Source organism: Lytechinus pictus, unplaced genomic scaffold, assembly GCF_037042905.1.
Source record: "Lytechinus pictus isolate F3 Inbred unplaced genomic scaffold, Lp3.0 scaffold_19, whole genome shotgun sequence".
In the NCBI taxonomy this organism is placed as follows: Eukaryota; Metazoa; Echinodermata; class Echinoidea; order Temnopleuroida; family Toxopneustidae; genus Lytechinus; species Lytechinus pictus.
This window is the reverse complement of record NW_026974140.1, coordinates 12,298,088-12,315,864: the sequence shown is the minus strand read 5'-3', so window position 1 is coordinate 12,315,864 and position 17,777 is coordinate 12,298,088. Positions and strand designations below refer to the sequence as shown.

Here is a 17,777-nt window from a genome sequence, read left to right as displayed (position 1 = left end):
TTTAGAGTATATGAAATATGTTTATTTCTATTAAGGCACTGACCAACTACATCATATTGAATAACATACACTGAACACATTAAATTGAAAATAATAATGCCTGAATATGATACAACCAATCAAGAATATTTACATGCTGCCAGTGAAATTATCTATACACAATTCTGCATAGACTTGAATTACAAAAAGTGCATAAGTTTGTACTGATAAATATAATATTCAAAGCACTTCTTAAAAAGACACACATATTACACAGTCCCGATTATGTATAAATGAAAATCAAAATGAAACAAAGTACATTATTCATTATTATATGAATATTCATAAACAAAATTTGAAATTTTTTCATCATGTGAAATGAATTCAGCATTTTAATATTGAAATGCTCATACAAGAGCAACCTTTTTTCAATTTCAAATTAACTCTACAATAATATCAACAGATTCTACTCTTGGTGTTAAGGTCAGCAAAATATTGGTGATTTCATGTCTGGTCACAATTATATTATAATTTATCAAACTGATTTAAGCTTTTAGAATCGGAGCTGAACAGTATATATTCAATGTCCAATTCATGGTTCTAACTGAAATTTCATAGTTAAAGTACATATTTTGATTTCCAGCCAAATCAAATTTTTGTGAACATTTAGACCCTATTATTGTTAATAAGAAGTCATTACTTCATATTGTAAATTGAATTGAGATTGATAGTAAGAAAGAGCATTAGAACATCAATGTTTGTCATCAATAAGCAATATGAATAAATATTTTTTTTTTCTAGATCAAACACTATAGTTGTTTAAGTTGTATATTCCAAACAAACATTTCTTCAGAATGTCATCTGTTCATGAAATGAATGGCGATTTTAAGCTACTGAAGTGCTTGAATCAGAGATGCTTCATAATACATTTCCCTGATGAGTCCATAGCAATGTCCAACAATGCTGGACATTGCAATATGAGCAATGAAATTCTGTTACTAACATATTTAGGGTTTGTGACCTTGTGAGCCTGTTTTGTAACTTGCCTTCTTTGCACTACTAAATACAAGGAAAATATGTGTCAGTCTTATCACCTTAACTCTTTCATTTCAACAACTTTCATGATATTCTGGTATTAAACCATGGTAACAGAATTATCATAAAATTAAACCATTTAAAACAAATGTACTTGCATTATGCCGATTATGATGAAATGAATCCTGATTTCATGAGCCCTTTTTAATGCATAGACTAGGCCATTTAGAATAATAATTAAAAAAAAAAACTATTATTATGAAATGAGGTGGTTGAATTTCTCAGGTGTAAATCCACATTATTAAAAATGTTTTATGATTATTTTTATTAGAGGGTATTAAAATGGCTGTGTGTATGCCTCCTTCCACTAAATATGGCCAAAATTCAAAGTATATTGCAACCATTCTAAAGGCAAATGTTTTTTTTGTCAGTGTCGAAATGCTTCATCAGCTTGAATAATTCTTTGATGGACGGAAGAATGTAATGTCAGAACATATAAAATCAGTTTTAACTCTTTAATAAAGGCTTGCAATACATTGTACTTATATGATTTTATCTTATTCTAAAATTTTACAGGACAATGCCGATGGACGGATAAACTTTGGATTAAATATTTAAAAAAACATATACCCAGAATACGATAATTGTGATAACATACCTGCAAACAATGTATTTCATGATTAGGTTATTATTTATATGCTACAATGAAAACAATGCCATACTATATTTGACCTGAAAGAAACCAAGCTTGATGTACTTTACAAAAATATATTTTATTGATTGTCATCTCAAGGTAATAGTTTATTATTAGAATCCACTAAGTACAGGATGGTTGTATGTCCTACCAGTGACTGGTCATTATCAAAGTAAAATAATCTCCTTAACTTTCTAATTGTCATTCTATGACAAATGAATACGATGTAATGTCAATGTCAATCAACTGGAAGGCTTTACATGCATAGCTGACATTCACAAGAAGTAAACAGAGCCATTAACTTTCCAGCCTGCATTGTAGAATGAGATCCTATAGAGTCAAATATCATCCATCTCTATGAGAGTTCAAAAGTGACCTTTGACCTTCATTTCTCTTGGTGACAAGTTCACCAAACTTTTCATAACTAAAAAGTGGAAGGATCGCTTTACGTTTTCGCTCTGAGAAGGTGAAAAGTTCATGGAATGACCTTAGAGTTTAGTCTGATTGACCAGTCTCACATCACGAGAATGTGAAAGGATCACTGGTCTTATCTTTGCTCTTGGTAGGGGGTGAGAGAGGGGGCGTGTCCTCCAGGTCAAAGCACTTGAGGGTCTGGTAGGCGCTGGTGACAGCCCTCTCCTTGGGCATAGACCGGAGCTTTTCATGCCGCAATCTGAAGAAAAATAATACACATAAATGACTATGCTTTTCAACACAGAGTATGATTACAGAGACGATGTTATTTTAATTCTATCTATTCAAATTGCAAATTGGAATTATTTTCCTTTTTGTAAAACTGATTAAAGGAACTCAAAATCAAAAGATAAATCTTCTGGTCCTACTCTCATCTTCACCATTAATATCATCACCACCACTGTCTACACCAAAATCATTTTCAGCATCACAGTCATCGTTACGGTCACCACCATTCCTTTGTCATCAATATTGTTATTTTCATCAGTCATTGTCATCTTTGTCACCGCATTTACCACCAACATCATCATCATCACAGGCCATCGTAACAAATTAACTTACCTTTTACCAGAGCCCCTATTGAATGGTTTCTTCTTGAGTTCTGCAGCAATCATCTCATCATCATAAACAAACTTCTCATTAGTGCTGATGTAGCTAGTAGATTCACTCTGAATAAAAGACAGAAATATAAGTAACAAATTATTTGTTTAATGGATACTAGCCTTGTACAATGATTATTTAATTTATATTGAATTAATCAATGTCAGGCACATCCAGTGTTTTAGCTGAGGAGGGGAAAGGTGACCCTAAAAATCATTATGAGTATTAAAAAAAAAACTAAATGTGTGATTTTTAAACGTGGAAAGGTAATAAACCATGATTCATCAACAAGGTGTAGTGTTCCTTTTTGACAAAATAGAGCATACTGATTGGTGAAATTGATGATACATGCAAAGGCATATATCATTCTTCAAGCATGCTTGAATGCATTGTAGATGACAAATTATGCTGTTTCTGGCTTTCCATAGTTGAGAGTTCAGATTCATCAATCTTACCTTCTTGTCATCCTCTCTTTCTTCCACTTCCTCCTTTTCTCCATTCTCATCCCCCTGACTACTTCCATCATCCAGTATGTCTTCATCCCCACCGGCCTGGCCATCATCCAGGGATTCATCGCAGATGTACTCTGACAACGACGATGTCGACTTCTGATCAAAGATGGGGTGGTTTGGCATGCTCTGGGGATCTACCAGGACATCGTAAGGGACCATAGGATGTTTGAAGGTGGTTGGATTGAAGATATCCCAAGGCTCATCTTGACCAAACGTACCTAAGATGAGGGGACACATTATACAATTAGACCTGCCCTTATAGCAATTACCTTTTTATATAATAAACCCATTGGCCCAAATTCTGAAGTCAGGTTTAACTATGGACAGCCAATAGTTGAATAAATCTTTAACAATATAATATAAATATATCAGCTCATTTTTTGCTAATCATTCTTAACTGTTTCTGAAAGATAGATAAGATAACTTTCTTCACCATTCACAAGTTAGGAAAGAGCACATTAAGCATAAGAAACATGCAATGTAAGGAGAATTTTGACATGTTTGGCTTTCCATAATTTTAGCAGAGTTAGACCACGGTCTAAGTTAAACCTGACATCAGAATACCGGCCATTATGTCTTATTGAATTCAATTGGAATATGCATAACAGGACGCCAAAGGGCTGTTTCACTAAGAGTTTAAGTATGATTTTAAGTCATGCTTAAATGCCAACACTGACATAATATTATCTGATTGATGAATATGCAATAGTGCACACCTCCTGAGCACAATCCGATCAATGCAGAGATGTGTTAAATATGGCATGCAACAGGGAATTCAAGTATGATTTTTATATAGTGCAAATTACAATGAAGTCTCTTAGCACTCTGAAAAGGTAGAATGAAAAAGAGAGAACAAAACACAATCATACATTGGAACTTACCATACCATGCATCACTAATCACAAAAATTATCTTTGGAAAAGGTAATACTTTTTGGCTTGAATAGATTGAGAGAGCAACATTCATTAATATTATCTGGAAGTTTGTTCTATAGTTGAGGGACTGCATATTAAAATGCTCTTTGCCCATATAATACAGTAAGGGGGACAAACAACTTTCTTGAACTTGGTACTATCAATATAAAAATCAAAGGCCTACATAAATGACTGTATGCCCCCACATCAACCCAAAAAAAGATTGTTTAGAGCAACATAAGAGTCATTTTTTCTTACCAACATAATGGCCCTCTGTTGTCCAAAGCCGTACAGTACAGTCCAGTGATGATGTGATTAGAACGCTACGTTCTTCAACAAGGTTCATACTGCAAATGGATAAGAAATCAACAATAATCAAATTTCACATAGCTCTATGAGTTTAAATGGAAAGCAGTTTTAATTGGAAGAAGTTGTAATTGTTAATAAAATCTGCATTAAAAAAGTGTATTTACTGATCAGATTCTACATAATTGTAATACAGATGGAACTACACAATATTTCAGTTAAAATATTCACAATTGGAAATACCTTCATTCTGATCTGTGTCTAATACATTTCAATTAAGATTAGTTTCAAAACCTCAACAATCATTGAGAAATATCTCAAATATAAGTAATGAAAGTTACTTAAGATAGCAAAGTTTCAACTGCTAAGAAGGAGAAAAGCACTACCAACTGTTCAAAATGCAATATGATTTACATTAGAGACATAGGTATTGGTTTGAATTCATCCTTAATTAAACTTAATTATTGCAAAGTTAAGTGGACAAACCTTGTAATGCTCTGGATATGACCTCTCCATGACCCCAACACTGGAAAATAAATGAACAGTGTAATTACTTAGACACGATAAAACTTTTAAGTCTAAGGAGTTAATTGAAGGGATACTGAGAATCAGACCCCCCTCAAAAAAATAAATAAATAAAATGAAAATCAGAAAGAAAATCCCGGATGTATGCTTTACAATTTACTTAAAGAAATACAGCAGTAATTAGAATTAAGACTCATAGAAATTACAATGTAACAGCCAAAATGTTTCTTGATTACCTTTAAATTTGGAGATAAAGAATTGGTTCATGTAGGCACTTTACCTGGGACTTAAATTCAAGTGTAGAATTGGAGGAAATTCCAAACAAATGATCCATATTCATATTCAGAACCAACACCACCACCCCCCCCCAAAAAAAAAAAAAACATAAAAGTAAATGAAATTGTTAAGACTTAAAGAAAATACATGATAGCCAAATGTTTCTGATTAATGATAATTACCATGAGAATTGACATTAAAGAACATAAAAGACATTTTATAGATAAGGAAATGTTATGACACTTACATTCAGGAGCTTCTTCAATGTTTTCAGGGCGGTCAAGGCAATAATGATCAATATCCCAGACAGAAACGAAACCTAGGTTTAAAAATAATAAATAAAAGTGAATGTGTGAATCAGAAGATTAAAAATACTGATGTAGAACCAAATCAAACAAATAAAAGCTTGAAGAGAAAATAAATTATCTTTGCTGTTGTATATTAATGAAATTATAAATTTCTTTAACATTAATCAGTCGGCATTTAACTACAGAACAAAACCTTTAACTAGAAAATCTACATCCATCCATCAATCATATGATCAGTCAAAATGTTAGTAAAAATAATTACAACCAATATACAAAGTACATGTATAAACATGTCAATTAGAACTATTTGTGGATTATTAAACAAATTACCCTTCATGTGATTTTCAAGTTGGAAAAGAAAAGCTTATCATCATCGCTATGCTCTAACAAAGAAACGTGACATCATAACATTGATATTATATTATGATTCAAAATCTCTTGTTACAATATTCTTCAAGGATGCTGATATTTTCTGCAAGATGACTGTTCAGAATTGGTCATTCACGATGACAAAATATAATAAGCCACTCACATGAATATTGAAAATGTTACAATGCAGACATACCTAATGAGTCACCAGTGAAGAGAGTTAAATCATCATTAGAAAGCTGCATACAGTTGACCGAAGCTCCTTTCTTCTTTACCTGTAAATAATAGTGATGATAATAGTATACTCTTGAATGACATCATAAACAACATAAATAGCGTAACCAATCAATCATATTTACATGACAAAATTGTCAAAAATAAGAACCCCTTAAAATATCTCCTCAAAATTCAAGAGAATGACACTTATGTCTTGATTTATTTCCTGAGATATACTAGTATTGCTTATGGGTTATTTTCATGCTTACTTTGTCATGTCTGAAAACATGTTTGCACATAAAAAGGACTATTTTCTGTAGGGCAAATATGAATAGGGGGAAACTTTGTATTCTACTTCGCATCAGCAGTAAGTCAATGAAATAGTTTGAATATTTGAATAGAAACTTACACAATTGAATCTACCATACAGCTGGCCATTGTTGTACACATTCCAGAAATGGATACAACCTGAAAAATAAACAAATTTCAAAAAATTAGGAAAAATATAAAATCTGACACCTGTTGGTGCAATTATAGATGTCACTGCCTTACAACTATTGTTTTTACTTTACCAAAGGTTATGCATGTTGCATCAAATGTAGTAGATTCTAAGAAAACAGAAAGTGTACTCAGCTTTGGAAGTTTAGATATTTTCAACTTATATTACAATTGACATGAAAGTTACAACTAGCCTTTATCTTTTGGCTCTCTGAAAAAGTGACATCTGAGAGATACAGGGTTTTCTCCACCAAGATTTGGAGATTCAATATACATTTATTATGCCTAGATTAAACATATAAAGAGAACATATACTGTGACAACAATATAAAAGCTACATACTTGTGAAAGATGACAGAATAAAACTTGAGAAGAAAGATAAGTAAAGCTAACCTCTGGGTCCACTGGCTACAAGTTGAGCTGCCCCTTTATGAGTTCGTCTTGAAGGAATGAAGAGAACCTTGGAAATACTCTCATCACCATCAGCTATTAAAAGGGACATAAGAATTAACACTTGCACACATTGTGGTGCCCGAATTGCCCCGCATTGATGCATGACAGTATGGCACGACTTGGCTATATCAGTTGATGCATTGTCTCAACACGTTCACGACATGTTTGCGCATAGTTCATGCAGTGTTCACGCACTGTCCCGACGTGCTTTAAGCAAATTTCTTGACACTATTCTGTGACATATCTAACGCAAATTTAAATATTCCAACTTTCTAGTGTTGACACCCTCTACGTTCGTTGATTAGGCCGACTTACACTTATCACGTGGTCTGCACTCAAAATTTTGCGCATATCATTTGTGAATTATGCTTAGCCTATGCGCAACCCTGTCGTGAACTAGTCGTGAACTGTGTGCCACTCCCCCCTCCCCCCGGGGGGGGGGGGAGGGGGGGGGAAGGTGTGCCAACTATGTTTTGCGCCACAAAATTTCCATTTCGATGCCACGCAGTGGTAGGCAGTGGCACGACTAGGTTGCACATTGGTTGCGTAATGCGTGCCAAAATTTTCAACATGTGGAAAATTTTGGCACGCATTTCACACATTGGCACGCACTGCCAATCACCAGTCATTCATAACTTTCAACCACCACCGACTTACTTTCTTGTTACACTAAAAAATCATAATTTTGGCAAGATACTCATTTGCTATCCCCTAATTCCCTTCATGAATGTCATTTATTGGGCATTTCTGTTTCCATATAACCATCCATCATGCCCTAGCAGTTGTGACTCTTGCCTTTTAATCAGAGGGTTAAGTGTTTGATCCTACCGCAGCCTAGCGTCCTTTGGCAAGGTGTCAATCCACACTTTGACACTCTCCACCCAGGTGTTAAATGGGTACCCAGTAGGACGTGAAAGCCTGTATGTAGTATGCCTAGCAATTGAGTCTTGGAACTCTGGTTGGAATGCTCCCCAGTAATACAAACAAAATAAATTTACTTTATGGACAAATGAATTTATCTGAGTGTCAACTTTGGAGAAATGTGCTCCTTTGAAGGTTTTAAAACAGATAAGTTACCCTACCCAAATTCAGTGGATGATCATTATCATCAGATGTATGACTTTATATCAAATGAAATGAATGAATGACTTGTACCTTTGTATCTCTCATCATGATCATCAAAGTACTTGGTGCTCTGTATGTGAGAGTAAGCGTATCCTGAGACTAGATTCCAGACAATAATCTCTCCATCATAGCTGGATGTAGCTAGGAGGGATGGTGGACAGGCAGAGACAGACAAAATGTCTTCCTGGTGACCATTTTTCTGCAAAATAAAAAAACATTATTACAAAATAATAATTCCACAATGGACTGTTGATTTTAATCACTGACCTTTGACATTATTAACCATTGTCCCAAGTTTACCTTGATATGTATTACAGAATTTTTTTTATAGAAACCTACTTTTTGGCAACAAATATTTGAATTATGATATATACACTCCTTAAAATCGAGGCAAAATCCAATAAAACAAGACAGTGCACTGCTGATCAAACCTGTTCAGAGTGTTAAACATGTGGTTGCTATGTTTTATATGTATACTGTAGTGTGTGTAATGGAAACCTACTTTTTAGTTTTTTTACTAAGATTATCACTATCATCCATTGCCTTATCATGTGTTTTATACGCCAAAGACTAAGACAATATTTGCATTTTAGGAAACAAAAAACTGGCGACTAATATCTACTACTTCATACAAGAGAAGATTATGAGATAGTTACCTCATCATCGGTCCATCGTGGCATGGGTCTCTGTATGTGTCTGAAGTCTTCACTAGAGTCTGTGTAGACATTGATAGACCTATCCCATCCTACCGAGATCACATAACGGTTCTTGTTCATCTCGATATACACAACATCTGTCACTTCATCATTGCCATCAGCTGATTAGAAGAATTTCAAAGAAATATTTGCAAACAAAATCAGTCCTTATTGTTCCAACTTTATTAGCATAATTACTGTAACAACTACAACTATTCCACTCTGGTGTCCTATTCATTGTAATTATGTGGTTTTATTTTTTTTCTATATTGATTTCTTTTTATTTCAACAGGGTAGCCTTGTCAATACCCAGAGCACTAATTTCTAGGGGGCAGTATTTCATATTTGACTAGAGTATATATATCATACAAGTAATTATTAAATTGAGCTAAATCCATTGCCCAATTTCAACAAAACATCACTATCACATCACCTAGCAAGGTGGATATGTGCACTATGCAAATCCTATATTATTATTTGTTTTGTATAAATGAGATAAAGGAACCATAAATTGGAATCATGTCTTATTAGAACATTTTTTAACACAAAAGTGAAGACTATTATTTTTTAAAGCACTGCTTTACCTTTCTCTAGCATCTTGAGACAATGGCCATTGTTGTAGTTCCAAATTTTCAGCCTGCCGTCCCTTCCTCCTGTTATTAACCTTCGTCCAGTGTTATCAAAGGTCAGAGCTGTGATGGCGCTGTTGTTGTGAGCTTGAGAGAACTCAAAGACGAGGTGGCCTGTCTCAAAGTCCCATAGTTTGACAACCTGCAGAATTCAAGTAACTCACAATGTTTAATTTTCTAAATAATTACTTTCTTTATATAGAGACCTCTTGTTTCACTTTCAGCAAGAGACCAGAGCCCTGGGGCACAAAGGGTAGTGATTAATCACTAATTTGAAAGAAAAATTCTGATTGGCTCCTTGTCAGTCTATTGAGAAAAATGCACATTCAAAGATGATCTTGATAGGCCATTTCATTTAGCGATACCTTTGTATTACGGGACACAGTTTACTTTGCTTTTTAACTCAGTGATATTATTTTCTGGGAATCAAAAAAGTATCTAATCAACTAACTTAATAAATTGAATCCATTTTGTTAAGATTACTTGATAGTATTTCTGGCAAGCCTCTGGCAATAGTCTCCTTTAGAAATCATGTATAAAATTCAACTAAGTTAGCAAAAAAATATTATATTTATTAAACATGTAACATAATTCAGTGAAGATATATAGTACAAAACTAAAAAGGTACCTTTGGTACAGCCAAGGAGTATAAACTGTTCAAAGATACCAAGTGGGAGTTACTTTGGCCCATTATTTATATTATGATGTCATACAAATTCATCCATCATAAGTTTATTAACAGAAATTAAAATATAAAGGTGGAAAGATAAAATTGAGCCTCTTACACTTACCGATGCATCAGATGTTGTTACAACGTTCTTGAACTCACTGTTATATCTCGCACAGAGGATTGGTGTCCGGTGTGTGGTAGGGATTTCTCGTAATTCTAAAGATCTAAATGAGATTATAAAAAATTGAAAATTAAGAAAACAGTTTCAGGGATAAAACTAATTGAGACAGAGGATCCCTTTGATCATTTGATCATATTTGTGTTCCGAACCCATTCCCTCAGACCCCAATTCAATTGATGATAAAGAGCTATCAATCAATGTCATACTGCATCCTATTAAAGAGGCATTAAACCAGGAATTCAACAAGAATGTAGGCATATATTTCGAAACTGAATGAGGTTTGCTCGGGTAACATTGGACACCAGGATAACTGTATAATAAGAGTCAAGATTTATGGCAAAATCTTTGAAAGCTTTCACAAAAAGAAATCAATTGAACTGTTGTTCATAAAGAAAAGTAATTACAATAACACCACCAGACCAAGCCTAGAACTTGTTAAGTAATCAGTGTCATGATGACTGCAAGAAGAATATACGGGCAATATGGATAGACTAACCAACCAGAAGATAACCGAAGTTTTCACTTTGAAACATGTAAGCATGATACAGAGTCTTTGTTCGGGTATAACAATCATGAGACCTGGGCTCCGTAACACAAAGGTTAGCGATTGATCGCTAATTTGAAAGAACAATTCTGATTGGTTCCTAGTCAGTCTACGGAGCAAAATGTGCATGCAAGGATGATCTTGATAGGCCATTTCATTTAGCGATAAATCGGTAACCTTCGTGTTACGGAGCCCAGGTCTAAGTCTAGGACTTTACTTAGGGTTATTGAGAACTTTGAAAACCCAAACTGACGATCCTGAGTTTGGTCAAATTCGCACTGTCCATACATAGTAGACCGGCCAAAACGATTTTTTATACTTTGGACGGCAAAATTTGTTAATGCTTGCTAATGCTTGGCATCCCAGCTAATAGTCTTGCAAAAATACCCAGGAATAGCGTACGGCCGGATGCCAAGCGCAATTTTGCGCGAAACTGTCTTTTTTGGCGTAAAATCTGAAAGAATGTCGAAAATCACGCATTTTGATATTTTGACGGATTATTTTAATATTTTTGATTATCTTTGATATACAATTATTTTTATTCAGAGTTTCAAATTATAAGTCTCATAAATATGCATTTCAAATTTGAATATTACACACACACATATGGCACAGGGAAACATAAAACCGCGATTTCCTCAAAATAAAAGTTTGTGAAAACTATCAATAGTTTAAAGTTTTTTACGCAACTTAAATTCTTCGATTTAAAAGCGTTTCTCAATCGAATGTATAGTTAATGTCCTAATGCCACAAAAATTAAAAGAATTTTCAAGTAAGATGGAATATATCTCATTTTATGTTATCCGAAAGGAGACAATGTACATTTTACCAGGCGCGCATTTTGAAAGAAAAATTGAAAATACCGTACATTATGTACATAATTACATGTATCAGTACATACTAAAGCGGGTTTTTAATTACATGTATAAGTACATACTAAAGCGAGTTTTTAATTGAATAGCACAATTTGTCAATTCTTTGCATCCCAGCTCAAATTCTTGCGGAAATACTGAGGAATAACGTACGGGCGGATGCCAAGTGCACTTTTGCGTGAAAGTATCATTTTTTGCGTGAAATCTGAAAGAATGTCGAAAATCACGCATTTTGATATTTTGACGGATTATCATCATATTTTTGATTATCTTTGATATGGAATTATTTTTATTCAGAGTTTTAAAATATAAGTCTAGTAAATATGCATTTCAATTTGGAATATTACACACACATATATGGCAATATGAAATATAAAATCGTGATTTACTAAAAATAATAGTTTGTGAAAACTACCAATAGTATAATGTTTGTGTTCCGCATCTCAATTTCGTCAATTTTAGCGCTAACCGAATAAATACATAATAATTGTTGTCATGGCACATATAGTGAAAACAAATGTTGAAATAAGATGCAAGATATATCATTTTATGTTATATGCGAAAGATAACAATGTACATTTATCGGATGCGCATTTCTGATAAAATACAAACAGCGCACAATATTACATCTATATTGCACATACTAATATTAATCAGTGCGATACTCGTCATGATAGTATATAGGATTATGTTTACTTTTGTAGAGTTCGATCTTCTTGCTATTTCCGCGAATTAATTGGTGCTGAACGTAAAATCTACCTGTGGCGGTATTCATAAATAGGTCTGATATTTAATTTGCCGTTACCGTGGTAATATTAATTTTGTAGGAATATCTATATCCAAAATCATAGAAACAGTAGCGTACCTAGGATTTTCCACAGGGGGGGGGGCAAAACCGTCGGCCAAAAAATTTGACGAGCAAAAAAAAGGTCTTCAAGCTCGTCAGGGGGGGGGGGGGCAAAAAAGGTCTTCAAGCTCGTCGGGGGGGGGGGGGGGGGCATGGATACGTCTTTTGCATGGATTGGGACTCGTCAGGGGGGGGGGCAGACTGCCCCCTCTGCCCCCCCCCCGTAGGTACGCTAGTGCATAGAAAATAAACATGTATGAATAAAACGATCGAATTAGCATTTTTAAACTACTTTGTCAATCTACATTTTACTTCAATTATTGGATTATCAAAGTCTAAAAAGATATGGCCGTTGCCACGACAATACCTATTTTATGTCTCGCCTGCATGCATAGCAGAGCAGGACTAAAGGAACCAGGGGGGGGGGGCAGGGGTACATTTCCTGCATGAGTTGTGACTCGTCGGGGGGCAGCCCCCCCCCTTTACGCTAGTGGTATATTATCTTGAAAACGGGACACTTTCAGCTCCATGTAATCCTTTCGGACACTATACATGACCTTAGGCAGCGGGGGGGGGGGGGGGAGGGGGGGGGAAGAGGCAGTTGCGGCCAGAAATTTTGTAACTCGTTTTAAGTATGTACTTATTCATGTAATTATGTTGATAATTTACAGTATCTTCAATTTTACATTCAAAATGCCCCCCCCCCGCTAAATTTTGCATGCCCCCTTTCGCAAAATATTTCTTCCATCTTACTTGAAAATTCTTTTAATATTTGTGACATTAGAAACGATCGATATTCAATAGATGAACCAATTTAAATCGAAGAAAATAACTTGTAAAAAAACTTAGAACTATTGATAATGTTCACAAACTTCTATTTTGAGTAAATCACGATTTTTTAATGTCATATTGCCATATATGTGTGTGTAATATTCCAAATTGAAATGCATATTTAGTAGATTTATAATTTGAAATTATGAATAAAAATAATCCCATATCAAAGATAATCAAAAATATGATGATAATTCGTCAAAATATCAAAATGCGTGATTTTCGACATTCTTTCAGATTTCACGCAAAAAATGATACTTTCACGCAAAAGTGCACTTGGCATCCGCCCGTACGTTATTCCTCAGTATTTCCGCAAGAATTTGAGCTGGGATGCAAAGAATTGACAAATTGTGCTATTCAATTAAAAACTCGCTTTAGTATGTACTTATACATGTAATTATGTACATAATGTACGGTATTTTCAATTTTTCTTTCAAAATGCGCGCCTGGTAAAATGCACATTGTCTCTTTTCGGATAACATAAAATGAGATATATTCCATCTTACTTGAAAACTCTTTTAATTTTTGTGGCATTAGGACATTTACTATACATTCGATTGAGAAACGCTATTAAATCGAAGAATTTAAGTTGCGTAAGAAACTTTAAACTATTGATAGTTTTCACAAACTTTTATTTTGAGGAAATCGCGGTTTTATGTTTCCCTGTGCCATATGTGTGTGTGTAATATACAAATTTGAAATGCATATTTATGAGACTTATAATTTGAAACTCTGAATAAAAATAATTGCATATCAAAGATAATCAAAAATATTAAAATAATCCGTCAAAATATCAAAATGCGTGATTTTCGACATTCTTTCAGATTTTACGCTAAAAATGACAGTTTCACGCAAAATTGCGCTTGGCATCCGCCCGTACGTTATTCCTCAGGACTTCCGCAAGAATTTGAGCTGGGATGCAAAGAATTGACAAATTGTGCTATCCAATTAAAAACTCGCTTTAGAATGCACTTATACATGTAATTAAAAACTCGCTTTAGTATGTACTTATACATGTAATTATGTACATAATGTACGGTATTTTCAATGTTTCTTTCAAAATGCGCACCTGGTAAAATGCACATTGTCTCCTTTCGGATAACATAAAGTGAGATATCTTCCATCTTACTTGAAAATTCTTTTAATATTTGTGACATTAGGACATTTACTATACATTTGATGGATAAACGCAGTTAAATCGAAGAATTTAAGCTGCGTAAATAAACTTCAAACTATTGATAGTTTTCACAAACTTTTATTTTGAGGAAATCGCGGTTTTATGTTTCCCTGTGCCATATGTGTGTGTGTAATATTCAAATTTAAAATGCATATTTATGAGACTTATAATTTGAAACTCTGAATAAAAAATAATTTCATATCAAAGATAATTAAAAATATGATGATAATCCGTCAAAATATCAAAATGCGTGATTTTCGACATTCTTTCAGTTTTTACGCTAAAAATGACACTTTCACGCAAAATTGCGCTTGGCATCCGGCCGTACGCTATTCCTGGGTATTTTTGCAAGAATTTTAGCTGGGATGCCAAGCATTAACAAATTTTGCCGTCGAATCCTTATCTAGAGCACTTTTTGACTTTTGGCCGGTCTACTAACAGATGTAGCACTTACTTTACTCTGTGTGTCAGCATTGCCATTTGGTCTGTAGCTACGATGAATGCCTTTGATGTTATATTGTAGTGAGCAGCTTGTAAGTCACCTCTGATCTTGTGTGTCTTAGGACGAATCGTCAGCATGCAAACCTGGTCTTTCGTATCCCACACCTAAGAGGAAAAACATATGACAGCATAGGGTGAACTTACACAGACGCAACCACTCAGGAGAGTGACATTCCTTCATGTTGTGCTGTTTGGTACACATTCAAGAAATCATTATACACCTGGTACATGTATTTTGTAGCATAAGATGTCTAAATAGAAGATTCTTTTAAGTTGACATTTGAAACATCTTCAATTTTCAAAATGTCAGCATGATTTTTTGGGCATCAGGGTATGCATGACTACAGACAAGAGAAGAGATCAATTCAAATGGCATTTTATGCAAGAAGAGATGTACAAGAGAGCATAAATATAATATTCTGGCACCCTTCAAAGGCTGTGAGATAAACCTCAACAAGAACACAAATGATCTACAAGGATTCTGGGCGAGTTGAAAGCAACAGACGGTAAGTGAATAAATAACTCACAGATTGCATGAGTAAATTACCTGAACAAGAACGAAACCTCTTCTAGTCAAGAAGGAAGACAAAGTTAAAATCCTTCTGATCAACAAAGAATATCATTGTCCATTTGAGCATAAAACTTCCAAATTATCAAGGATCAAATTTAGGATACTTCACTTGAAACAAATAGTGTAACCGGCCTCATCAACACGGAACCAATGTGGAGGCACTGCAGAGGAAGACTTCATCCCAACCTCCCACTTTCAGCTCTGAATCCCAACAAGATCATATTAAACGAAGCGGTAAGACACAGGTGTGAACAAGCTATTTTAGAACTTCCTCGGCAATCAGTTCCAACAAGGCATGAAGTTTGAAATCAATAGATTCCTTTCCTCTTGAGCATCTGGATATGGACCACTTGATAAAAGAACAATTGCCAAACAGTTTCTCCAAGTGACACCCTATTCTTTATGGCTCTTGAGACAGATGTGGAACAACCAATAAACTTCTTTGGACTGACGTCATACTGGGAATTCACAATGGGTGAACAGATCAATTGGAAATATATACTTTTAGAAGTGGGTGAAAAGCCAGTGTCCTCAGCCCTAAACAGATCAAAACCGATGAACAGGTTTTATTTCTAATCTTTTGTAAATATAGTAAGATCTTCTCACCTAACTTGTATGTATAATCAATAAAAAGGTATGTTAAATTCTTGCAGGATTTCATTTTAATAAATGTTTTATTTATGTATGAGTATGGGAATGAATTGAGGATCAGACAAAAGATATCTTAATACATGTAGCTATGAACATGTTTGAGTAATTTTATTGATTCTTATAATTACTCTCTTCACTTCCCTGTGTAAATCCTGCTTAATTAAGACGTATAGATTAATCTGTCACCCTGTCATTAACAAGAGAATTTTCACAATTGGCATGTTTCTTCTTTTAGTAACTTTAAAGATCATTCACTCTTCCTCTCTGATGTATTTAATCTTATAATATTGGATACTAGACAAAACTACAGGAGTTAAGAAATTTGCCACCCCCTTTTTTTTTTTTTATAAATGCAGATACACTATAACAGAAGATAATGTTAAGGTTAATAAAGTATCTAAAATAAGCATATATATCGCATAAAATTTTCATATCAAATCCCAGAAGGTACAGTAAAAACCAGTTTCAATTTCATGAGAAAATGACAATTCATTGACTTTTTACCATATTTTACCATACAGGAAAGCTGCTCGCATATGACGTCACAAATCAAACAATTAAAATTCTCATAACTTTTTTCATTCTCTGATGGATTTTTCTCAAACCCTTGGCAATATTTTTTTTTTCCCAGCTAATTTTTCAATAAACTTTTTGTCAGGGTGACCTTCCCCTTCAAGTGCAAAATCAAGTACTTTAAACTTACCGATCAAAAAAATCCTACACTCAAATGAAATACATCCTTAGACAATGAAGGTGATGCATAACTCAATTCAAACCAGTTCATTCACCAAACTCATTAAACAAGACTTCAATGAACAATGTTCCAAATAGAGAGCCAAAACTGGATATAAAGAACCCATTACTTTAAGAACAACCATGTAACTTATTTTATAATCCTATTAGAGGTGACACAAATAACAGAAGAGTTTTTACTGAAAATTAGAGTTCATCCAAGTGAAAAATAATGAGTATAGCCACCTTTTGTTCTGAATACCATAAAAATTGATTATTGAAATGGGTATGAGAGGAATCAATCAATAATTATCTTTTCCTTTTTCAATCCTTCAAACTTTAAGAAGCATTCCAGTTTGTATCAAGATTGTGTGGTTTTAAATACTATTGAATGAATGACCTTCTTTCACATTCACACTCTGCTTTTGTCTTAAAGTGGCATTAAAAAAATCATCTAAAATGAATAGTTGTGGTATTATTTAACCTACAGTATTATCTTGATAAATTATAATACAGTGAATGAAGTGAAGAATGACATCCATAGTTTATGCCAGTCTAATTTCAATCATTCTATGCTATTAAAGTGTCATTT

General features: G+C 34.1%; 1 protein-coding gene across 3 annotated transcripts in view; it reads right to left on the bottom strand.

Annotated features, from left to right (window-relative positions):
- The window catches only part of LOC129260656 (WD repeat-containing protein on Y chromosome-like), a 47,400-nt gene continuing 29,623 nt past the window's right edge, over positions 1-17,777 (bottom strand). For 2 of the 3 annotated variants that reach the window (XM_064114465.1, XM_064114466.1), the window contains exons 13-26: positions 15,185-15,336; positions 10,400-10,502; positions 9,564-9,750; positions 8,941-9,101; positions 8,315-8,483; positions 7,100-7,192; positions 6,618-6,676; positions 6,189-6,267; positions 5,563-5,634; positions 5,001-5,040; positions 4,467-4,555; positions 3,238-3,512; positions 2,744-2,850; positions 1-2,381 (exon numbers count right to left, since the gene is read on the bottom strand). In XM_064114465.1, the coding sequence (XP_063970535.1) occupies positions 2,228-2,381; positions 2,744-2,850; positions 3,238-3,512; positions 4,467-4,555; positions 5,001-5,040; positions 5,563-5,634; positions 6,189-6,267; positions 6,618-6,676; positions 7,100-7,192; positions 8,315-8,483; positions 8,941-9,101; positions 9,564-9,750; positions 10,400-10,502; positions 15,185-15,336 (1,740 nt within the window). In that variant the 3' untranslated portion in view covers positions 1-2,227. The remainder of the gene's footprint in view (positions 2,382-2,743; positions 2,851-3,237; positions 3,513-4,466; positions 4,556-5,000; positions 5,041-5,562; positions 5,635-6,188; positions 6,268-6,617; positions 6,677-7,099; positions 7,193-8,314; positions 8,484-8,940; positions 9,102-9,563; positions 9,751-10,399; positions 10,503-15,184; positions 15,337-17,777) is intronic. The other variant, XM_064114467.1, reaches the window with a different exon arrangement.